Below are 19,641 nucleotides of genomic sequence, written 5' to 3'. Positions count from 1 at the left end.
GTCTTCTCCGAGACCACGGGGACAACGCCGTCCTCGAAACGTCGGAGGTAAATCTTAAAACTTAAATACGCGATTAAGTCCCGTTGTGCAGTTTGATAATCTAATCTCTCGATGAAATTTTGGGTTCGTTCCCTACTAGCAATAACGAAATATAATGTAATGAGGTAGGTACTTTTTTCGGTCGTAACTACCTATCCTCATCATCATCATCATCACCATATAGTGGAAATATCAAGTTTGTGATGCCAGGAACTGTCAATAAACAACAATCCCGCCCCGGTAAATATTAGAAAAGTTTGTGGAATTGCAAATTTATTTCAATAGGTCAACTTCAAAACTCGTCAGATGTAAGTATATTCAAGGAATCTGCATCATGTGTAGGTAACGATGGTGTACCTAAGTACGTAAGTAGGTAAGTACTATGACCACTCAAAGTTGCAACTGCAACTAAGTATGTATAAGTATACCGGAGATAGCAAATGCAATTGTTTAATCTGCATTTGTGCAAATTTATGTATGTCCGCGTCTAGACTCCAGGGCTAAAAATAGGTCCACGTGTATGTACTGAGTCTGTCTAAGGGGTCAGTGTGTATTTTAATAGATAAGGTGTCATCAAAATAACTCCCTAGATAAGGGTATATAAAAGGTGGCCCCGCGCAGCGTCTCGATCTGATTGCACACCGCATCGCAGCGGTTTAGGTTGTGGTGAGTGTTATTAATCAATATTTATGATTTATTATTAATACTGATACATATCTAAACATCATCATTTCTAAACATTTGTAATTGTGGATCCTTTATTCAATCAGTGCTAAAGAGTTTAATACATAAGTTAAATAAAAAGTAATAAAGTGTCTACAAAATTTTACGAGATACGGAGATACCTAACACGTTGAGAGAAAATACCTATTTAAATTTTACCATTGACGCGTCTCAGGATGTGCACTAAAAATAGTACTAGTTTAGCGGTGTCACTCACGAATTCGAGCCAATCGGGCAGTCTACCGCAACTAATTACGACCAATCGCGCACGTGATGCGAAGAACTCTTCAACCAATCGGGTTGTAGCGGTGTCATGGCTCCTCTACACGATGGGCCAACGTCGGCCACTCCAAGGGACGCATTTATGCGTTAGAGGGAGCAAGTGATATTGCTATCTCACTCTACCGTATGGCTGTGACCCTTGGAGTGGTCGGCGTTGGCCCATCGTGTAAAGGAACCATCACACCGCTGTGCTGGCCCCATTTATGCCCCATTCTTATTGCCCGTAAGGCCAGTTCTGAGATATCATCAATGTATTTTACTCTTTCATTGCCTTTAGTTAGGTAGCATTTTAAGATGTAATGTGTACCACTTGTACCAGTTATCGGGAAGTAACGTTTTACTCGTAAGTACAATTAAAATTTTCTGGTTACAAACCAATTAAGGTAAACGTCCTAGTCCTCGACATGCCCTGCTGTACGTCACCTCTATTGACTGTGATGACTTACGATGAGGAAGTTCACAGATGACATGTGGAGTAGGTACTCGAATATGTCACCTGTTAATTACTTTTTAACCGACTTCCAAATCCCAAAGGAGGAGGTTATCAATTCGGTTGTATGTTTTTTATTTTTTTTATTTTTTATTTTATTTTTTATGTTTGTTACTCCATATCTCCGTCATTACTGGACCGATTTTGAAAATTATTTTTTTGATTGTATGTATATGCATACAGATTGGTCCCGTTTTTGTCAAAATCCAGTTCTGATGATGGGATCCATGAGGAATCGACGTAACTCCTCAAATCTTAAAGGCATACATATGGTGATTTTTGTGTTTTTATCAACAAATCAAGCATATACATTCAAAAACGTGACATTTGATGAAGTGGAACTGCTGATGATGATCAGAACGGAACTCTTCAACGACGCATAGTTCACCTTTGGCGATTTGTCCTCTTCGTTATGTTTGTTAAGCAAGTTAAGTTTTTAAGCCACAATTTTATCAAGCTTGAGTTCTGATGATGGGATCCATGAGAAATCGAGGGAACTCTTCAAATTTTAAAGGCATGCGTATAGAGATTTTTGTATTTTAATCAGAAAATCAAGCATTTTCATTAAAAACTGTCGCATTTGATGAAGTGGAACTGCTGATGATGATCAGAACGGAACTCTTCAACGACGCATAGTTCACGTTTGGCGATTTGTCCTCTTCGTTATGTTTGTTAAGCAAGTTTAGTTTTTAGGCCACATTTCTGTCAAGCTCGAGTTCTGATGATGGGATCCATAAGGAATCGAGGGAACTCCTCAAATCTTAAAGGCATACGTATAGATTTTTTTGTATTTTCATCATAAAATCAAGCATTTACATTAAAAACTGTCGCATTTGATGAAGTGGAACTGCTGATGATGATCAGAACAGAACTCTTCAACGACGCATAGTACATGTTTGGTGATTTCGAATTTCGATTTTGACTCGGACTTGGACTCGGACTCGGACCCGGACTCGGACCCGGACTCGGACCCGGACTCGGACCCGGACTCGGACCCGGACCCGGACTTGGACCGGGACTCGGACCCGGACTCTGACTCAGAGACCCGGACCTTGACCCGGAAAACCCCTATGATACCTAAACTAAATAAACCGCTATGATTACCTACCATAAAATGTAGGTATAAAGTATGATGATGCCAAACCCCTCCCTCTCAAACCCCCGTACACCGCACCGCATGCGCCGTTAAGTGGGTTAGGTTAGGTTTGAACTGCGATCCTCACAGAACCGAACAAAAGTGGGTTAGGTTTGGTTAGAACTGCGAGCCTTACAGAAACGAAATGCTACTAGAAAAATGGGTTTGATTAGGCTCGAACTGCGATCCTCACAGAACCGAACTGCTATCAGAGAAGTGGGTTAGGTTAGGCTAGAACTACGACCCTTACGGACACGAAATGCTACTAGAAAGTACTGTTTTTACCTCCTTTTCTACATAGTGCACCATCTACCATAATCTTTCACCGGGCCCCATAGAAGTCGGTTTTTTTTTCTTAAAAATTATTGATAATAGGCATCCCTCTACGTCAATGTTCATAGGTACCACGATTTACCATCAGCTAAGGTAGGTACCTATAGAGCGGACTAAAATATGTGTGTAGTGAAAACGTCTTTAAGTTAAGGATGACTCTCGTTAGATTGGGCCGTGTCCGGACCGTAATTTCCAGAGCTTACTTTCCTATGACATGACAGGCGGTCAGGGGATCACGTGATACTTTCCATAGAAAACGATGCGCCAGAAGCTGGGGCCAAATTCGACATGTACAACTGTCAGATTTCGCATCCACGTCAAATCAACAGTTGATTTTATCGCATACTGAGTGTTGATTCCATCAACGGTGGATAATATCATTGGGTACAACCAAAACTCCACTCTAAACTAAGGGTGGTTCGGTTTGGTTTGCTTGTCACCCTAACTGTGGATTGTTAATATCAAATTTTGACATTGTACGTATTCGAGAACTTATGATTTTTCCCACATCAACGAGAGATCAACACGATATGTCAAACGTCGCTTGTCGAATAGGGGTCCTGAGTAACGTGAGTCATCCTTTAATTGATTTTCTGTAACTGGGCTGCATGAAAGGAGTACTGTTGGGTATCTATATACCAACTGAAACCTAAGTTTCTATCGTGTGCGGTCACGTTGCGCGCACGCAAGAGGATTACGTTTGCGGTCATCGGCGGAAGATACACTCGGCTGCAAAATTTGATAGACACTTTACAGTAGGTCAATACAAAATAATCAAAATACTATATAACTATGTAGGTGCTGATTGTCAGGGTCCACTGTACCCACCACTATTTAAAATATGACTACCGTCAGTTGTAATACAAGAACCGTCTACGTTTACTTTTCCGAAGTATTATAGGTGTGTGTAAATATTTACTAGTAGGTTTACTTACTATCTAGACACGCGGCAGCGTGTCAAGCCAAGTTCAAGCAAAGGAACTGGCTAGCCAGCGCCGAGTGTAATATTACACGAACCACTTGGTGCCACTTTTGACCCTTCTATAACTCAAAACATCTTTGACGTAAACACATAAAACTACGTGTGTTTAATTATATCCATAAGGATATCTAGAAGCCCAAATTTCATGAAGCTAGCTCAAACGGTTATAAAGGTATGAAGGTCAAAATGTCGTAAAATTTAAGACTGACTTATGACTTATAGTACCTAAACCTAACCTACTTCCAGATGACCTAGAAGGATGAAATTTGGAATCCAGCTTGGTTATTGTGTGTAACCGTAGGAAAAAATCTAAAAATAAAATAAAGTTAAAAAATAGGGGGGGTCCCCATACAAAAAAAAACACTTTTTATTGGGACTGACATATAAGTACCTAAACCTAACCTACTTCCAGATGACCTAGAAGGATGAAATTTGGAATTCAGCTCGGTTATTGCGTGTAACCGTAGGAAAAAATCTAAAAATAAAATAAAGTTTAAAAATAGGGGGGGTCCCCATACAAAAAAAACATTTTTTATTGGGACTGATATAAGTACCTAAACCTAACCTACTTCCAGATGACCTAGAAGGATGAAATTTGGAATCCAGCTCGGTTATTGTGTGTAAGCGTAGGAAAAAATCTAAAAATAAAAAAAAGTTAAAAAATAGGGGGGGTCCCCATACAAAAAAATATTTTTTTATTGTAGCGTTGGAACCGTTACAAGCAGATATTTGAAACTACCCCAATATATGTATTATTATATTTGCTATATTAAAATAAAGTTTAGTCAAAAAATAAGTGGTGTCCCCATACAAAAAACTTTTAATACGCTCTAAACAACCGGCCAACGGTGTGTCGTCGGCGGCGCGCGGTACCACATAATTATACAAAGAACAGAAGTAAAAACCATACAGCGGAAACACAAGAAAAAACATTAAATCTCAATACCTGCCTAGTTTTCTTTACAAAAAGTATTGATATCCCACCAAAAACATAAATGTAAAAAAGGAGAGCCAAGTTCAATACAAAAATTATGCTTGGCTGTGGGGCTCACCGCAAAAAGAATGGAGATCTAAATGAGTGCCACTGCCAAGTTCTATGCAAAATCCAAATATGTATTTATAGGAACAAAATAACATTATAAACAAGTATTAAACTCTATTTCCTTGCTTTATTGGATACCTATAACAATTGCTGTTATTTAAAAAAATGTGAGATCTTAAAGTAGGTTAGATTTGGCTTGGCCAGGTTTTATCAGAATTACAATATATATAAAATGATTGATATAATGAAAACTGGCCAAGTCAAATCTAACCTACTTTAAGATCTCACATTTTTTAAATAACAGCAATTGTTATAGGTATCCAATAAAGCAAGGAAATAGAGTTTAATACTTGTTTATAATGTTATTTTGTTCCTATAAATACATATTTGGATTTTGCATAGAACTTGGCAGTGGCACTCATTTAGATCTCCATTCTTTTTGCGGTGAGCCCCACAGCCAAGCATAATTTTTGTATTGAACTTGGCTCTCCTTTTTTACATTTATGTTTTTGGTGGGATTTATACTTACCTCAATAAATATTTTACCTACACTTTACTTTAGTGACGTTATTTAAATGAATAATTTTACGGTTTACTCAATTGTGCTTGAGAAGGAGACCTAAGCTCTGCGAAACATGTCGCGCGAGTGACTTATAATAAGTGAGTCTAAACAAAATTATTCAATGTTAGTATGTCTCACAACAGTTTAAATTCGTTATTTAATGTTAATTTCGAATTTAATACAATACTCTCCCTCACCCCTCCTGTGCTTGTGAGAAGACCTATAATTTAATTTGAAACATCAAACTAAACTATATTTCTCTTACATTACAGATATATTCCGTCAATAGGGGGATGCCCCCTTTATGTTGTCGATTGCAATAAGATTATTTTAATGGAAATAGTGGAGTGACGCGGGGAGGGCAGGGCAGACTTAGCCCCGGGCGACAGCCAGATGGGGGGGGGGGGGGGGTTTGGCGGGTGTCGTGGGTCCAGAGAGCGGAGTTTTTGAAATATCATACCGCTTTTTTAGATCACAATACGATTGCCAAGATATAGCGTTCTTAAACACGATACTAATTTTGTATGGAATTCGACAATGACATAGATAGCAATCACATTGGCGTTACATGGAAGTTGCCTTTCCCACTGATTGGCAATTTAGCGAAACGGAAAATATAGCATACGAGTACGTAGAGGTAGACTATATTATGTATAATGAACCATATACAGACATGGTAAACAATATATTACACGCCAACGGATTAATAAACTTTTGTTTATCTCCTAAACAATCGTTGGCATCGATATACTCGTAATCTATTGGCTTTAACATAATTTTGTTTAAAATAACAGAGTAAAATAAACTCCACGCCGACGCCGACCGCCACACATAAAACATTGGTTAAATTTGAACCGTTAAAACAAATGTGTTCTCCGATCCGTGGCCCCAGGAGGGTGAGTGCAATCAGCGAGGTTTAATATTGAAACTTTGCTTTTTCTAGATGTGGGTAGTGGTGTTCCTGCTGCTGGGAGCGGCTGCCTCGCAGGTTTCTGCGGAGCAGACCGTCCTTTGCGGCAGAGAGCTGGCCAAGGCACATTCAATGTACTGTTACGGCATAGACCCCTTCCCTGCCGAAGCCGTTGAGTCCAGCTTTTCATCGTTACCGATAGGAGGTATGACAATTTGGGTACTGAATTTAAAGATGCGTTCAGATCTGTTCTGTGCAAGCCTTGCACGAGTTTCGCTTTCTAAAGGATGACTAACGTTAGACCGGGCGCTTCGTTTTCTATGGAAAGCACGTGATCACCGATCAGTCGTCATAGAAATGATATGTCGTGTCGGAAGCCTCGGTCCAGGCGCGGCCCGGTCTAGCGTGAGTCATCCTTTAAGTGCATTTGCTAGATCTGGACATAGTGTATGAACGTATGTGCCGTACAGCGGGACCAAAATACTAATGAACACAAATAACCTTTTAAAGAAATATCCACACAAAAGTGACCACGTATGAAGATTTCCTTTTCTCATTGCTCGTACTTACCATACAAATTGTACAATGTCACAACTTTTTAAACTGTTTTACTACTATTAGGAATTCATTCTGTATCGTTCCGTTGTTTCAGTTCGTAGTCAATAATGTAAACTATTATTTCAAGCGGTAGGTACCTTGGTCGTAAATTTAGATCTAGATATACTTATATATATATCATGAAAATTTGAGCTGCCTTTCCTTTAGAATACTTCTTTTAATTACCATCCTATTTGACCATGACCTAACCTACCTCTGCATCTGCAAGTCTTTCAACATAATGATGACTCACGTTAGACCGGGCCGTGTCCGACCCGGAGCTTCGGACGCATCGTTTGAGAAATCGAAAAACCGTTTCTGTGGCTTTCCACAGAAACGATTTTCTATTTGCTTGCTCACGTGATCGCCTGTCATGTCATAGTAAGCGCCGGAAGCTGCCCGGTCTAGCGTCACGTTAGTCATCCTTAAGTTCTCTAAGTTGATAATCCACAACAATTTTTTATTTCCACATTTTGTACTGTGCCTTTATATGAAAACCTATATTTGCAGATTCAAAGTGGTTGCCTGAGATACCAGAGCGCTTCGCATTTCGGGCGCGGCGCACCGCCGGGGCGCGGCTCGCGTCGTCGAACCTCGTCGAGGCCTGTTGCCTGAAGCCCTGTCACGTCACCGAACTCCTCAACCATTGCTGAACTTTGCTATTGTACCTCTTTTATAGTTTACAGAAATGTCATTGGATTTTAAGCCATTAAATTTAAATTATTAGTCTGCTTATTGGTTGTTCTATTTTTTTATCAAACGATTATGTATATGTATACGAAATTTTTGATGTAAACCATTGGTCGGCTTAACAAGTGTCATTACGGCTTCCTAAAAAATATTTAATTCATTATCTTTGTACGAATTCTAAAAAAATCTGTCGGTACCGTAAAACGGGGTGAGTAGGTCTCGCGGGGAGAGTTGGGTTATGAATGGGGAGAGAAGGTTTGAGAGTGGGGTGAGAAGGGATTATAAGGCTACTGCTACAAAAATAATGTATTCCAATTTAAAATGGGGCTATAGTAATACGCATAATAAAAAAAAATCGATCTAACAATCTTCCAAAATCACCTTTGTATGAAAAACCCTCTCACCCCAAATACGAGGCACTACGGGGTGAGGTGGCTTTTCCTCTTTATCGTCAAAGTTAAGAAATGGAACTACCCAAAATAAAATACAAACGTCCGAACCACTTATTATAATACACCATTCAGTTACTACATGTAAAAATAAAATTTTATCGTGGTTTGAAAGTCAAATTTCACCCAACTCACCCCATTTTACGGTACCTAGGCATAAATAGCCACGGAAAGCTTTTAAGACAGAAACAATTGTTGTAAATCATTGGTTGCGCTATATTTATAACAAATTAATTACCTATAAAATAAAACTTAACAGTACGAAACAACAAAACACATGCATCAGTGGGCAGGTAAGCCTATCTAGTCCCAGTCATGAACTAGAAAAGCCTAATTACAATTACAGCACCTATGCGCACTACTCAGACTTATTTGTATGGTAACTTACGAGTACCTAAGTATTACTTGTACAATGACTGTTTACTGACGAGTTAAAGCTTGCCTCAGTAACGACCAACATCTTACATAGAGTCAGTCCTCCTGCAAAATACTAACAATCGCATCGCACCATGCACATTTTCGCTTTGCACTTATATGTTAATATCAGAAGATATACATACTATAACAGAGTCAATAAATCAAAATAATTTACCTATAAGTGCAGTGCGGTGCGATTCCCTGTTACTCTGGAGAAGTCTCGCCCCAATATGCAACACAGTCTTGAGTAAGAAAACAAGACACGCCTCCCTGATCACAAGGAGACTGTTTACACGACATTCAGACTCTCACGTTTCTGACCTATATGTACAACAATTAACAAACTCAATGGGTTCTTAGTATTAGATTATTTGGGAAACTGCCACGTGGACTGTTGCGGCGGTTTGGGCGCGGGCTGTTGGGGCGCCGGCTGCACGGCCACCGACTTCTGACTGGCGGCGGTGTTGTTGTCGCTCCTGTCCCACCCGTGGGACTCGTGGTGGTGCTCGTGGTGGTCCGGAGACGGGAACCACTCAGATATCCACACTGGTCTCCAGATCTTCTTCACTCCCGGAACCCATATTTGCTTCCAGTCCGGAATCCAGATCTGTTTCCAAGCTTCCTTCCATTCCAATTTCTTGTCAGGCACCCATATGAGTTTTTTCGATGGCTTCCATATCTGTTGCCAGGCTTCTTTCCAAACTAATTTCTTGTCATCGATCCAGATTTGTTTCTTTTCTGTTTTCCAGATTTGCTTCCACTCGTCTTTCCATACCAATTTCTTGTCCGGTATCCAGATCTGCTTCTTACCCGGCTTCCAGTACTTCTTCCATACTGGTTTCCAAATGAGTTTCTTTTTCCACAAATCATGCGATGTGTACTCCCATCCATCGTGATCCTTGCCTAGGTATTTCTCCCCGGGAACACCAACTTTTACCCATTCCGGTACCCAAATCTTTTTCCATGCAGGTACTTGTATTTCCTTCCACCCAGGCACGACTATGTCTTTATATACAGGAACGGTAATTTTTTTCCAATCCGGTACTTTCACTTCCTTCCATGCGGGCACCTTTATGGGCTTCCATTCAGGTTTGTAGATTTTTTTCCAGTCCGGTACTTTGATTTCCTTCCATACCGGAATTTTGGTCGGTACCCAAATGGGTTTCCAAATCTTTTTCCATGAAGGTTTCCATATTTGTTTCTTTGCCGGTTTCCATATTTTCTTCCATCCTGGCTTCCAGATTAATTTCTTTTTCCAATATCCTGGATCGTGATGGTCATGATGGTCATGATGTTCTTCGTGGTGTTCTTCAACATGGTGCTCTTCGTGGTGCTCATGGATGTCGTGAATGTCATGGTGGTCGTGGTGATCGTGGTGGTCGTGATGGTCGTGGTCGTCGTGGTCGTCGTGGTGATCGTGGTGATCGTGGTGATCGTGGTGATCGTGCTCGATCAAGCCGTGACCTAGATCCCCATGATCCTGGTAAGGATTCACTAGATCGCTCGGAGGCGCGGGATAGTCGTACCCGATGCGTTTCTGTGCTGCCTGTACATTTTGATCTTTCGGCTCCAACTGCTGCTGTGCTTGTTGATTTTGTTGTATTAACGCCTTTCCCGTTACTAGAGCGACTTGCAGAATTACCGCTAAGGTAATCTGAAACAAATTACAACCACATTAGATATGTTTATTTGTTAATAATTAAGACACAAAGACTATAATTATTTCGCAGAGCAGTGATAGAGTTTTATAATGTCGCGTAGCTTTTAACTCAAAGATGTTTAAACAAAAGTTGAATGAATACAACTTATCTCTTTTATCGACCAATATAATAAATAAGTGATATAACGCGGTTAATCTGTAAGCACGGGCATGAATATGATGGATGTCTTTAATCGCTTTCATACGCATACACACGACATGAGTGACTAAATATTTATAAAGTTATGACCAACGACGCCCATGACAAAAAGGGCAACCATCTTCGGCCGACTGCTCCAAACTTAATCGTTGATAGAGCTATTACATAATTTAATGAATTAAATGGTTCTCAGACTTGTCCAAACCACACAACAACAAATAGCTCATATTTTCACTCGTACGTAATAATACGCAGTTTACATCTTAAGATAATTATTATGTAAGCCGTTTGAATCAGATGTAAGAGGAAAGTGCAGAACGTGAGACCCGTTTTATAGTTCAATCGAGTGGTCTGGCAAGCCGGAGCCGGTAATAGGAAGTACTAAATATGTTAGAGAAATAATTTAAACCAGTACTTTCTCGTAAGGTATGCTAGCACGCCTACCTACGCAGTTTACTTAAATGGGCCTGGAAACTACTTACTATCTGACATATTTTTTTACTAACGATATTTTGGGTACAGTCAGCATCAAACAGGTTAGTGACGGTTAAAGTGGCTCAACATATCGGGAAAATATGTTGTAACAAAGATATGTTACTATTTATTTAAGTAGGTAGCCGTTTTTACCGACGCTGGCTGTACCTATGATACCTATGTTATAACATACCTACTAGGATGCCTACGTGCCTATGTTATGAGTTCTTTAAAGCTCTTATTACATTTAAATGCTTTATAAAAGTACTGAAATATCCAAGATGCAAACAAGTAGATACTTATGTAATATTAAAAAAATGACCTTCGCATGACCTAAAAGGTCATAATCAGCTTTTCTAGGTGATTCAGCTAACATCCCAGAGAAAGTCCACCCGTTTCATTAACGCAGTTCGCACTCGGGCTCGGGACTAATAACATGGCTCACGATCGCATTATGCAAGAGTTGCGCAAGAGCGGTGACCGGCGACATCGGTCGCCCGCCGCGCCGCCCGCGTCCTACGCCGACAGCCCACGCACATTTATTGCTTCCTTAATAAGGATCACACGCCCTAAGTAGGAACGACACATTACGAAAACGTAGTTCTTTTGCATGTGCCTTTAGAAAGTTATTATCACCATAACCATAAGTAGCCTGTCCTCTAAAGTCAAATAACAACCGCCACGTTCCGGAATTAACGCGGAGCTTCCAGTTTGTTACGAATTTCAGTGGAAATCGTGGAACATAAAACTACTTAATAAACGCGTGAGAGTGAATTCACTAAATACATGTTTATTATGTTTAATTAAATAGCCAGTGAAACGAGGTCGTGGTTCGTGACCCAACAAGAATCAGCGGAAGAATACGATATCGTTTCTCGTTACGCAATGCACGCAATCGGTATGATTATCGGAACATTATTTGGTAGGTCAGTGGACCACTCTCCAAATACAGTATGTATCACAACGAAAGGCAAAGAAAGAGATCCAATAATGTTTAGGTCATACTGAGCAACTTTTACTATGGGACCAACACCGAAAACGCGGAAAAAAAAATTGACTCTCCCATAGGAAATTTCAACATCAGACAAGCAAAATGTATGAGCATTATTTTTTTTCCGCGTTTTCGGGGTTGGTCCCTTAGTAAAAGTTGCTCAGTATGACCTAAAAATTAATGGATCTCTTTCTTTGCCTTTCGTTCTGATACATCTGTATTATACATAGGATAGGGACAGACTTTCAAGACGCGAGGTGCTTATAGGTATCTTTTAGATCGATTTCCCTAACCGTCATGTAAACAATCGTCGGATGAGACTTCGTATTTATGTGCCGATAAAAAGCAAACTATTGTACGTTTCTTAGACAACTATCGGGATCATTGTCACTAATGCCTTCCATGAGACAATTATATGTACCAACATTGATCACGATATATACCTACACTATAAGGGATAAAAGTCCCGGAGGCGGAAACTTATTCGTAACATGGTGCAGGTATTCGTGAAATCGTAGGTACCGTAAAACGGGGTGAGTAGGTTTCGCGGGGAGAGGTGGGTTATGAATGGGGAGAGAAGGTTTGAGAGGGGGGTGAGAAGGGATTTTAAGGCTACTGCTACAAAAATAATGTATTCCAATTTAAAATGGAGCTATAGTAATACGCATAATAAAAAAAAATCTATCCAACAATCTTCCAAAATCACCTTTGTATGCAAACCCCTCTCACCCCAAATACGAGGCACTACGGGGTGAGGTGAGTTTTCCTCTTTATCGTCAAAGTTATGAAATGGAACTACCCAAAATAAAATAAAAACTAAAATACAAACGCCTGGAACACTTATTATATACACCATTCAGTTTTCATATGTAAAAATAAAATGTTATCGAGGTTTCAATTTCAGTTTTGACCCTACTCACCCCATTTTACGGTAGGTCCTACTCGTATTTAAATTGTGCACTTTATTAACTCTCTACAAATATTTGAACTAAGTGCATTTATTTAGCTGTAGAGTTTAATTAAAGTAGGTACCCACCTACATAATATATTATCAGTAATAAGTAAACATTTAAGCCTAGGCACCGAGGTTGATTAATATACAGGGTGTTTGGTACATCGTTTGCCAAATTATAACGGCAGATAGGTTGAGTCATTCTGCTCATGTGTAGAAAAAATTTGGCCATGTTTTTTTTACTGCTGCTCAAGTAAAAATTTTAAATTTACGAAAAACTGCCATAGAACTGAAAAAAAATATGTGCGCAAAATTAAAAATTTCTATATAAGCCTGGGAAGATAGCAAATAACTCAACCTATTTGCCGTTTTAATTTGGCAAACGATGTACCAAACACCCTGTATAATCATCAGGATTGTAACTCGTAAATGTATTTAGCTTTACATTTGCCGTAAAGTATACATACCTAGGTATATTCAAAGCTTCATGATGATTATTGTGTACTTTGTATGTAGGTACGTCCCGATTTATAGATGGTCAAGCAAATCTTGTCAGTAGAGAAAAAGGCGCGAAATTAAAATTTTCTATGAAAATATTCGCTTCGCGCTTACTTTTTTCCAGTTTGCCGCCTTTTTCTACTGACAAGATCTGCTTGACCAGCTATAGTTATAACCATGTAACAGGAGATTTGGCCTATATTTAATTAAAACCAGGTAATTGAAAGGAAGTAAGTGCCTATTTGTTTGCATTTCCAAGTGAATGAGAAATAATTATGTAAGCAGAGTATTTATACAAAATATAAAGACCTCTGCTATTAAGGTAAATGTTTACAACGGTGTTAAACGTTTATTACTAATTTAAGTGAGGATAAAAGTATTCGGGTTAAAGTAACTAGCACCGTTTTCCAAATATTCGTATACGATAAATCCAAAATTAAAAATCCAATAATTATACATCATCGTTTGTTTAAATACGGGGAAACATGGTTGTTCAGTGTATATTTTAACTCAAATACGTATTTCGATATTAAAACAGCAAAACCGATAAATACTTATTTTATGGACCTACTTAATAGATTTTATTCGAAATTTTCTGTATATTACGCTTTGCTACTCCCATCCCATAAATAGAAATAAAAATATCTTTTAATTCAGAGTTAAGTAGGTACCTAATTAATAAGAATTTTATCACTTCTAAAACTAATCACTGCAATAATTCGGATAAGTACCTAAGTCTTTTGGTAGGCTGTTCACTATTTATTGATATTGTTATCACGATTATGCACCGGAAGACAAACAAATGTGTAAATTATATATCCCGATATAGGTTAAAATATCACTGACCACTTGGCTCCAGATCCCTCGCATGATGGGGCGGGGATGGCCGTTCCTCTAGCTAAGGCGCCGGAACTGTTTTTACTCTATTGGTTTACCTTGAGAATCAGTATATATACGATCGAGCCTACCCCATGAGGCGGCCGGTGGGGCGCGCTTTGGCAATCACTTTCGCCGGCACCCCGCCGGCGGCGCGAGCTACTCGCCCGCAGGAAGCAAAGGAAACGCTCTGGGATAACACTAATATCAAGTACCAACACAATAGGTACTTCTCGGTTCCTAATAGTACAGTCCTTTCAAAAAACTAGACCATGATGACATTGTTGTTAGGCTACAAGTTATACTTATGTGCCATATTCAAGCAAAAGGTAAGTAGATAAGGCATACATGTATACTTACTGTGTGTGGAGTGGATGCCATTATAAATAACTTTTACAGTACATATGGTCTTATTTTTCCGCACTAGTGCGTAAAATAGCACTTTTCGTGCGATGTCAAAAGTTTAAAGGGCCATATGTACTGTAAAACGTTGTACGATACACGTGCGAATAGATAATTCGCAACTCGTGTCGATTTAAAACACTCCCTTCGTTCGTGTTTTAATTTATCGCCACTCGTTTCGAATTTTCTCTTTTACGCACTTGTATCGTAATAGTACATTTCGATGCTAGTGCGGAAGGTATGTCATTACTTCACGAGTACCGAGATATCTTGCCACGAGCCGCAGGCGAGTGGCAAGATTCGGGACGAGTGAAGAATGACATTTTCGCACGTGTATCGAACGACGTTTTTTAATACAGTTGCGAAAAAATAAGAAAAACATTGTTAATCGTACACTAAACAAAAGTGGTAACAGTGACAGCTCGGTTAGACGTCGTCTTTAAGTATATTATATCTATGGGCGTTTGGCAGCTATTCCGTTCCATTCAGTCAACTTATTAAGAACGGAATTTTCAATATTGAATATTAAAAAATAAACGTGTTATAATGATGAAGAGGTAAGTAATTAAATATGAAATATGTAATATTTTTCGTATTCTTACATTAACGGTAGGTTTTTATGCTGATTACAACGTTTAAAGGAAACTAATATTAACACTCATCAATAAGTAGTCGTGAATTGGAACAAGTATAAATTTAAAAAAATTGGAAAAGTAAAAAGCACTAGTTCGAGATAACCAACTTTCCGCACGCTAAACAGCTACGTAAAGTAGCACTTTTTGAGCAACTGTATTAAAAATAACTATTATCGACCACCTACATTTTACACACAATTATTGCGCTGGACTTGTTCAGGATTTTTTTTTTATAAATTAATTTTATTTCATAGGAAAAAGACAGTAGAAAGACAAATAAATAACTTATAAACTAAATACATCTATAAATAATACTAAATTAAAACTAACAACCCTAAATATATCTAAAATAAAACAAAGAATATAAAAGCTACTAAATAACTATTATCGACCACCTACATTTTACACACAATTATTGCGCTGGACTTGTACAGGATTTTTTTTTTAATAAATTAAATTTATTTCATAGGAAAAAGACAGTAGAAAGACAAATAAATAACTTATAAACTAAATACATCTATAAATAATACTAAATTAAAACTAACAACCCTAAATATATCTAAAATAAAACAAAGAATATAAAAGCTACTCAAAGAGACCTCCCCGCGCTACCCCCGGCGCAAAGGTGCCCATCACACTCGCTACGTTACCGCGTTGAATTGCGAATAAACTAAACCTATCTAGAAGAAATAAGTATGCAAACAAAAGAAGTGCGATATGAAAAAAGTATAAGTAGGCAGGTACTTGGGGACATGTAGAGTTTCCCGCATAAACCCTGTAGGTAACCTGTAGGTACAATTTATTTTCAAACAGGACCCAAAAACGTTACCAAGCAGCGTTTTATATCACCCGGTCAACTTGATGTGCGTTATTGAAGGGCTTCACAATTTAAACTAAAATGACGACATAACTTTTAACGTTTCACATTCTTTGATATAGGTATTTATATAACAACTGATATATACACAACTTCCTAAAGAACTTAAACCTTTAGCCTTCTATAATAATGACATCACTGGGATGGAGATTTAATTTTTCCATCCATCCGCCTAAGTTACCAGTAATCATTCAACCTACCATTGCAATATTAGATTAGGTACTAGAGACGAATGCCATTAGTATACTTATTCCAGTTTCCCAGTCGCAATTGGTATTCGTTAAAAGTATATCGGAGCTAGAAAAATCGACAATAGAAACTGAAAACTTTTTGCTCCCGCTGCCAATTTGTTAGAACGCTGGTCAAAGGGAAACAAATAGACACGAAGAGCTTCCCTAACAATGCTGCACATATCTATTGTTATGGTTAACTAATCAGTTTATGAGTGTGGCTTTATTAACATAACAACTATTAACATAACATAACGTCAACTTGCGTAAAAGTCATGTGACGTTCGTGTTCATAAAATCGCACTACGCATTCATGTTGAGTGCTACGCCAAGTATCGAGCTAAAGCAGGCCACTGACGAGCCTCCCAAATGGATGCCGTTACAATGGATTCATCCAAATGGACGGCATCCTAATATTAAACATTGTACGTTTTGGACACTCACGGACCGATTTTGGATTGCAGCCACGCTATCTGGACTGTTGGAAGGCTCGTCAGTGGCCACCTTAATAGGGATATAGTATGAGTAGGTACCTACATATACATTCTTACTGAAAAGCTTACAAACCATGGACATAGATATCTAGGGACCAGCCTCACGGACAACAATAACAGGGGCCAGTACAGCGGTGTGACACCGGTACAAAGCGATTGGTTGATGAGTTCGCATCACGCGCGCGATTGGTTGATGAGTTCGCATTACGCGCGCTATTGGTCGCAACTAGTTGCGTTAGACTGCACGATTGGCTAGAATTCGTGAGTCACACCGTCAAACTAGTACCATTTTTAGTGCCCATAAGGCCAGTCCATAGATATATACGTTAATGTTACAAACACATGACTAGTTTCGTGATGATGCGATAAGGTCAGGTGGGGTAAGAGGAACTGTGGGGGAAGATGAACATTTGTAGGGAAAATAAACAGTTGGAGATACTTAAAGATAAATAAAATTAACTTAAAAATATTTACGTAGAAGGACTCTTCTCATACGGTTTTTCTTAACCCGAGAAAAATAAAGTAGGTATGTTTCCCTCACCCCACCTGACCTTATATGTATTAGAAGATTAGGTAGTTATGCTAGTTCGATCGATAGCACGCATTTATGAAGGTTGACACCGATGCGAGCGGGCCAATTCGAGTTTTAGTTATAATATCTGATTCCGATACGATACTGATCTGTCATTATAAAAAAAGTGACGTTTTTGGTTGAATAAATGTCACGTAAGTCACGTTTAATGGTAACATTCCATTTCTAACCGCAGCTGCACTACCGGTACTGAACGCGTCGCTGTCAATTTCCATAGTAAAATTGACAGTATTGCAGCTGTCGTTGGACATGGAATGTTACCCTTACACTGACAGATTAGTATCCAATTGCAATCAGATCTAATAACTAAAACTCGAATTCAGCTCCCTCTTCGGCCACTCTGGGAAGCTTCTAAAACTAAGTGAATTCCCCGTACATACGAGTGCGGTATTATCAAAAGTCAGAATCACTCGCATTTTAGAAATCGACAAAACAAATTAATGCTAATAGATTGTACCTACACGACAGAGCATACCTACAGATTTATTTTTCGTCAAACTACAGTAAACTTATTAGCTGCTATTATGTTTCCTAATTTAAGTAACATTTTCTTCATAAAAATATTTACGTAATAATACGTAGAGTCCTTCCTCATACGATTTCTCTTACCTAGACAAAAATAAAGTATGTTTCCCTTACCCACCCCGCAATGACGTAATTTCTTCATTTAATAAGTAAACCACCAGTATGCCATTGAAATATATCTTTCAAATGTGTGAAACAGTGTGAACGAACCTAGTTTATTAATTCGTGGTACGAACACATTGCAAGCGTGGCCCGGAGACCGACGCCTCTAGGTCTAGGGTAACTAACACTACATTTATTTTGATTAAGTACCTACATTTACTTTATTTCATTAACTTAAGAAAATAGCCAGTACCTAAAGTGTCATTCTATGGAACTTGCTAACTATGTAAACAAGTCACTAGTAGATTCATCATTTAGAGACAATTTCAATAATTATGGCGGTTTGTTTACATTACTGTCTAGCTGCTAACAGTGATAACATATACCTACCTACTTACAGGTAATGTTAAAAGTGTTACATATTGTTGTGTTACATACCTATACTTACCGTCGTAGTTGTATGTACTACCACTCTTATAACTAACCATTAGTAGACCTTACATCTTTGCAAGAAGATTTATTACAGTTATCAGCTTGGATGATGGTGGCCATAGCTCCAGGCATCAAGATAAGCACCTGTTATAAATACACCAAGTATCGTCATTGTGCAACCGTACCCTAACTAGAGAAAATGACATACGTAATTGCTTACTGGTCGCCTGTGGCATACATACCTAATGCATTACATGTAGGACAGTAGAGTCATGGGTGTCGAATGACAAGAATACATTTTAATATGGCGTCAGTCAAGTGCGTAATTGATTACGTACAACAATTATCTGACGTTTAAAACAAATGATGTTGCATTAATAAAAAAATACGATCCCACGGAAAAAGTCAAGGCCAGGCAGCAAAAAGGTATGAGACAGGCAATTTTTTTTTGCGATTTCTGGGTTGGTTCCTTTACATACTAAAAGTTGCTAATGATATAGTCACCTCGTAAATTATTGCAGGTGACTAACGATGTTTACCGCTGTGTGTTTACACAAATAAATGCTCTAACTAGGATTCGAACCCGGGACATTCTGCTTCCAAGGCAGGGTCACTAACGACTAGGCTAGGAGGTCATTGCTAGTAAATAACCTACTTATCAAACAAGTTAGATTAAATTCCATAGTTCGTAATTTCAATCAAACATTAATTATTTATTTACCTGCATCCCATCAGGGTCCGATTACTATTGTACTGTAGCACTCGCTTTATTCTTGAAATGAATGATATAAATATAAATGGAACCACGCATAAACACAAAAACCTATATTCAGAAAAGTATTAGTAATAAGTTCAGTGCTTGTTTGTGGTACAATTAGGCATTTCAGACACAACATAGTTTGGGCGAAAGGCTGTTTAGTTGACATAACATCGGTTTATCGGCAAAAGCAAGCGCAAGAACATACAAGCAAACACTATACATTACATACAATAAGCTTAGCCATAGAATTTAGACTTATATAGAGTCGTTAGGTACTTACACAAACTGCCT

At 38.6% G+C, this 19,641-nt stretch overlaps 2 protein-coding genes across 2 annotated transcripts; one reads left to right on the top strand and one right to left on the bottom strand.

Annotated features, from left to right (window-relative positions):
• Positions 1–599: 599 nt before the first annotated feature.
• LOC134678208 (insulin-related peptide 2-like) lies at positions 600–7,830 on the top strand. Its single transcript, XM_063536677.1, has 3 exons — positions 600–705; positions 6,532–6,703; positions 7,606–7,830. Exons 2-3 carry the CDS (start codon positions 6,532–6,534, stop codon positions 7,746–7,748), a joined length of 315 nt encoding a protein of 104 aa, XP_063392747.1. The 5' UTR covers positions 600–705; the 3' UTR covers positions 7,749–7,830.
• Positions 7,831–8,888: 1,058 nt separating this feature from the next.
• LOC134678681 (uncharacterized) lies at positions 8,889–14,478 on the bottom strand. The gene is made up of 2 exons (XM_063537332.1): positions 14,272–14,478; positions 8,889–10,305 (listed from the first exon to the last, which is right to left on the bottom strand). Exons 1-2 carry the CDS (start codon positions 14,293–14,295, stop codon positions 9,019–9,021), a joined length of 1,311 nt encoding a protein of 436 aa, XP_063393402.1. The 5' UTR covers positions 14,296–14,478; the 3' UTR covers positions 8,889–9,018.
• Positions 14,479–19,641: the final 5,163 nt, after the last annotated feature.

This window comes from Cydia fagiglandana, chromosome Z, assembly GCF_963556715.1.
Source record: "Cydia fagiglandana chromosome Z, ilCydFagi1.1, whole genome shotgun sequence".
NCBI classification, from domain to species: domain Eukaryota; kingdom Metazoa; phylum Arthropoda; class Insecta; order Lepidoptera; family Tortricidae; genus Cydia; species Cydia fagiglandana.
This window is presented reverse-complemented; position numbering and strand designations above follow the sequence as displayed.